Genomic DNA, 6000 nt, shown 5'->3' on the forward strand with positions numbered 1-6000 from the left:
TGATCATGATTCGGCCACCCGGCCTGCATCAGGAGTCTTAGGAATCTTTGGGTATCAAATGGTCTCAAATGGTCTAAAGCAAAATGAACAAACCGTTGCTCCGAATCTGTAACACCACAAAATAACGCGGCCTTGTAGATTTACCCTAAAGTGAGGTGATTTGTTCGATTGTGTAACTGATTAGTGGCCCCAGTAAAATCATTTGAAAATTTTTCTCTAGCCATGTTTTCCTCAATTGTATCTACTGCAAGATAGTTATTAAATTTCCAGTGAGTCTGGATTGATTTATTCATCAAAATTTATTATGGAAGAATGGATTTACCCTAAAGTGAGGTGATTTGTTCGATTGTGGAGTTTTCCACTTTACCTCGCTCTCTATCTTCAACTGTGAACTTTAGTGGTCACTAATCAGTTACCCAACTATAAATGAAGACTGAAAATTGCCTTTTCCCTCCCCCCCCCCATGAGCCAAAAACCTGCACAGTTTTATAGCTTGGATACTTTTCTCCAGGCTGCAAAGGGGTGAGATCGGGGCAGGAAAGGGCAAAGCCAGCTAAGAGCGCAAAGGGATTTCTTTTTGAAATCTGCGCTTGTCTTTTACAGTGCAAGACAGGTGCAAAGCACCTACTAGATTTTCAAAGATGAAGGGTCCATCGAGATTCAAAATTATGATGTTTATATAACAACCTTTTCCATCCCCATTATTGTAGACAGGAAAAAAATGCTTGAGTACCTGAATAAATTCATGTAAACTGTTCTGAGTTCCCCTGGGAGAATGGTATAGATGAAAATTGAATTAAAAAAATAAAAATAAAAAGTGAGTAAAACAACCTTATTTTTCTGTTTTACACATTCAGGTAGAATTTGTTGAACAGCTACCAAAGACCATCAGTGGAAAAATCCGAAGAAATGAATTAAGAAAGAAAGAGTGGGAGAAAGCTTAGAACCAATTACAAATGTAGATTGTCTCTTTATACAGCTTTCATAGTTTTTTCCATGTTTTATATTGATTGTCTGGTATTGATCTGCTACAGCTCATAAGGCTCTGCTCTTCAGGCTTATGGCTGTTGTATTAGGGACCTTCCCCTGCCTTGATTTGCCTTATTTGTAAAAGACAGATAGCAGCATGTACATCAGACATGTCAAACTCTGGCCCACGGGGTGTTAAAAATTGGCCTGTCAGACATTTTAAATTTTATACTAAATCTGGCCCGCCAGCATTAACCGCTTCCACTGCTGCTGCTCTTCACTCACGTCTGCCTTCACTTGGCCTCCTCTTCAAAGCAGCCTGCTGAGGATCGTCGGCCGGCTGTAGCGAACCTCGCAGGCCGCTGTCCACCTCAGGTAGCACATTCCTTCTGACAGCGATCCCGTATGTCAGAGGAAGGGCGGGATTGCGTCAGAGGGAATGTGCTACCGAGGTGGACAGCGGCCTGCGAGGTTCGCTACAGCCGGCCGACGATCCTCAGCAGGCTGCTTTGAAGAGGAGGCCAGGTGAAGGCGGACGCGAGTGGAGAGCAGCAGCGGTTCGTGCCGGCGGGCCAGAGGAGACCAGGAAGCCGGGGTGGAGGGACGGTAGGAACGGCGGGCAAAATCTGAAGGTGAGACCGGGAAGAAGGGGGGAAACATACAAGCCTTCGGAACAGGGGCGGGCCCTGGTGTAGAAGTACCCGATGGGAGAGAAGGGGTCCAGATGTGCATATGCCGGACTGAGTGGAGGGTAGGGTGGGGTGGGGAAGAAATAAAACAGAGGAGAGGGAGAGAGGGAAGGAACAGAAACAGAGAAAAGTTGGATACAAGGGATGATGTGAAGGGGGGATAGAGATACTGGATAGGAAGGTAGTTGGGAAGAGAAACGGAAAGATTGTGGATCCTGGGATGGTGGGAAAGGGTAGTTGAGAAAAGGACTGATTAGTGGATTGTTTTCAAGGACTCCTGATGCTGGCTTTGTAGCTGAAACACGGTCCGTGTCGGGTCTGGATTCATGGCTGTCATTAAAGTGTATTTTCTAGCTTGAAGATCTGGTCTTCTCTGCTCTATTTTCTGCTTACAGTAGTTTTTTTTGTGTATACTTTATTGTTATAAACCATCTCGCAGCCTTCGGAGAAGGTGCTATAGAAATTTGATAAACAAATATACTGTATATATAAATAAAGTTGAGTTAAATCTTATGTTTTATAACTATTTGTAGTCATGTACTGGGTCAAATGTACTAAGCATGTCCACTTAGAATGGGAACCTTTTTTGCCTAGTGGTGTAGTAAAGGGGAGTAGGGGGGTGTGTTGACTGCCCCGGGTGTCATCATGGTAGGGGCGCCAGCACATCTCCTCTTCTCTGCCCCACCCCTCCCCTGCCTCACGCGTACATTCACTCCCCTCCCCCAAGTACCCCTTTGCTGGCACGAACAGCTCCAACTTGCTTCTTACGCTGGCCTTGCTATTTTACTGACATCATTTCCTGGTCCCGCGACTAGGAATAAATCAGTATCTATACAAAAGATAAAAATTCCCTCCCCCATCCATCATTACCATCAGGAATAATGCCAAAACAAAAGATATACCCCTCCTCCCGCTCCCACCCCCTGGATGTGTGGGTGAAAAACAACGGAAAATAAAGATAAAAGACAACTATAGCAAATCTACAAAAGACGTCAATGGACCAACAATGAATATGGAATACAGTATGGATTCTCAATCCTGATCTTTCTTTGCTATTTTTTGGAACCCAGACCGGAAAAATCTGTCTGACACTGTCTTTGTGTCCCAACTACTGGAGTTACCATCTAAACTCGCTTCAACCTGTCCTGATCTTACCGCATACGAGAGAGAGACCGTAGCTCAGCACTGGCCTTAGTTCCCTACACATGGTCGCACATGTTAGAAAGTCTAACTGTATGTTTCCAGAAGGATGAAATTGGACCTGCATGATTTTAATTACTTCTGGAGATTCATGTCTGTAATAATATACTTTATGAAGGAGTAGTCAGAGGTCCAACCGGGTTTTCAGGATAACTCTAATGAATATGCATGGAGCAGATTTGCATGCCTGCCACTTCCATTATATGCAAATCTCTCTCATGCATATTCATTAGGGCTAGCCTGAAAACCCAATTGGCCTGGTGGTCCTCCAAGACAGGGTTGGGAACCACTGATCTATGGTATTATTAGCCTTCATTTATATGGGATCATCCTTGTGGAATTCATCGCCTGGCGAAATTAGTGCTGTAACAAGTTATCTTGACTTTCATAAGACCTTGAGAACCTGGTTATTTAAAAATGCTTTCTGATGAGCTGTTTTGCCTTGCGTCCCTGTTATTAATATTTATTTTGGAAATGTTACAAGTTTTTTTATTTTTTTTGTGTGAAACACCTGTTATTTTTATTTAATTTTGAGTTGCCTTAAAACTCAGGTGTAAGGCGGTATATAAAATTAATCAATCCAATCATCCATTTTCATCGCTCTTCTGTCTAGGTCAGCCATCACAGTGACAGATCTCTCTGGCTGTAAAGGAAAGACTGTGAATGGTTTCCTTGAGAAGTGTTTCTCAACCTTTTCAAGCCAAGTACCCCCTAAGCCTAACAAATACCAACCGAGTACCCCCGCTCAACCCCGCCCTGACTCCATGTCAAAATAAAACCAGAAGAATTTACAACATAGTATTAATAGTACAATAAAATATTCGCTGCTCCTATACACACTGCCCAAATTCTGAAGCTGACCCTCCACATCGGGAGCCAAGCTGGAGCAGTCAATGCAGAGAGCACAGTGAATAGGGCCTTTTCTTCCCTCACACCCCCATATAGAAAGAGAACAGAAAGCTTAGTTAAAATCAGGCCCATAACACCTATCGGCTATAATAACAATTCTTGCATTTCCTCTCAGGTCCTTCCAGCCCGGCACACCTCTTGCCTGTTACCAAGCCCAGGGAGTCATACACCTGCAGCGCTACTTCAACTCCACAAGAATCCCAAACAGCTGCCTCTTACCGTCAGGGAGGCGAAGGGTAGAACCACGCCACAGTTCCAGACTCAGCCTGTAGACAAGACACACTCTTCAGCTCCAGCGGTTCCCACGCTGCACGCCACCCTTTAAGCTCCCCTCCCCTCAAACACTGCTACCCTCCACGCCATCCACAACAACCACCAGGGTATGGCTTGCAGAAGCTGCGCACCAACAATCCTCCCTCCTATTGGCCTACCACGCAACCAGAAGCAATTGGTGTCAAGACGAGAGAGGCAGTGAGGAGGGAGGAAGGGGGTATAGACTCAGGTGGAATTAAATGGAGCGAGTGGGCGGCGGTCAGCTTGTGTACCCCCAACAGGCAGTCCGCATACCCCCTAGGGTATGCGTACCGCAGGTTGAGAAACCTTGTCCTTGAGGACCTGGCACAGGCTTGCGTTTAACCAAAACAAAGACATTGTGGAACTGATGTTCTAGATGACAAAATTTAGTCAATATAGCTAAAAGCTGCTATATGTTAAAAAAAATGATACAAAATATACACATATGTAGAGCAAATGCACTGATGTGAAGTAATACAAATCCAATAGAACTGTATGTAGATGGTGCAGACCCTACACTGTCTGTGTTTTGGCTATACTTAGAAATAGTCTTCCTTCAGGGTCCAATATATGATGACAGATCTATTTAAGTGTAATTAAACAACTGAATGAATGAATCCAATATTGTAAAAAGCAATTCTAAATCAAATCCACAAATAACATAGAAAAATGGCGACAGAAAAGGGCCATAGCCCATCAAATCTGCCCACTTTATTGACCCTCCCCCTTAACTACCCTCTGAGAGATCGCACTCTGATGACCCATCCCCTTAACTCTACCCTCTTAGAGATCCAACATGGGCATCCCATTTATTCTTAAAGTCTGGCACGCTGCTGGCCTCGATCACCTGCACTGGAAGCTCATTCCAATGATCAATCACTCTTTTGGTAAAGAAATACTTCCTGGTGTCGCCATGAAATTTTCCGCCCCTGATTTTCAGCGGATGCACTCTTGTGGCCGAGGGCCCTTTAAGAAAGAAAATATCATCTTCCTCCTCGAGACGACCAGTGATATACTTAATGTCTCAATCATGTCACCCCTCTCCCTACGTTCTTCGAGAGAGTATAGCCGCAATTTGTTCAGCCTTTCCTCGTACAAGAGTTCCTTGAGCCCCGAGACCATCCTGGTGGCCATTCGCTGAACCGACTCAACTCTCAGCACATCTTTACGGTAAAGTGGCCTCCAGAATTGTACACAGTACTCCAGATGAGGTCTCACCAAGGTTCTGTACAATGGCATTAGGACCTCGGGCTTCCGACTAACAAAACTTCTACGGATACAACCCAGCATTTGTCTAGCCTTGGATGAATAGTGCGATCATAAGCAGCAAGAACAGCCTCACAAGCATATAGCTATCAGGAAGGCTTGCATTTAACCAGACAATAGGAGGCCGATATTCAGGGCTATTTAGCCGACTGGGAATGGCTCCCTGCTGACTAAATAAACACTGGCGATATGTAGTGGGAGATAGCTGTCTGACTCCTGCTCAATATCCAGCTTAGTATAGTGAATATATAATAAGTAATTAATTAGTTGGTAGGGAGGTTGGGTTCAAGCCGATGATGTTATGAGGAGTGAGAGAAAAGAAGTTTCCTTTCTCTTGAAAGAAATCCCAGAATGGGAAGATTTACTCCATAATCTGAGGCTTGTCCCTGCATATTAAATTTTTTAAAAATTAACAATTAAATTTAATAAATATCTTCTACAGTTTTTTGACTTTTCAATGGTTTTTAATATATATATTTAATTAATAGACAACCATTTAATTTGTAGTTTCTTGTTGTATTACAGCTATGTCATGTAACATATCCCATCACTGCCAGTATTCAGTGGCTCACTGGCTAAGCTTGCCAGCCAGATAGAGCCACATAAAAGGGTGGTCTACTTTTAGCCATTGAGTCTTAGCTGGCTAGCTGCTGAATATTGGCCTACCCGGTTA

At 43.9% G+C, this 6000-nt stretch overlaps 1 protein-coding gene across 1 annotated transcript in view; it reads left to right on the forward strand.

Annotated features, from left to right (window-relative positions):
- Positions 1-1270, forward strand: part of LOC117345664 (acyl-coenzyme A synthetase ACSM3, mitochondrial-like) — a 38845-nt gene extending 37575 nt beyond the window's left edge. The window contains exon 14 of the mRNA XM_033914639.1: positions 858-1270. Coding sequence (XP_033770530.1) covers positions 858-944 — 87 coding nt within the window. The 3' untranslated portion in view covers positions 945-1270. The remainder of the gene's footprint in view (positions 1-857) is intronic.
- Positions 1271-6000: the final 4730 nt, after the last annotated feature.

The sequence above is a fragment of the Geotrypetes seraphini genome, chromosome 11, assembly GCF_902459505.1.
Source record: "Geotrypetes seraphini chromosome 11, aGeoSer1.1, whole genome shotgun sequence".
NCBI lineage: Eukaryota > Metazoa > Chordata > Amphibia > Gymnophiona > Dermophiidae > Geotrypetes > Geotrypetes seraphini.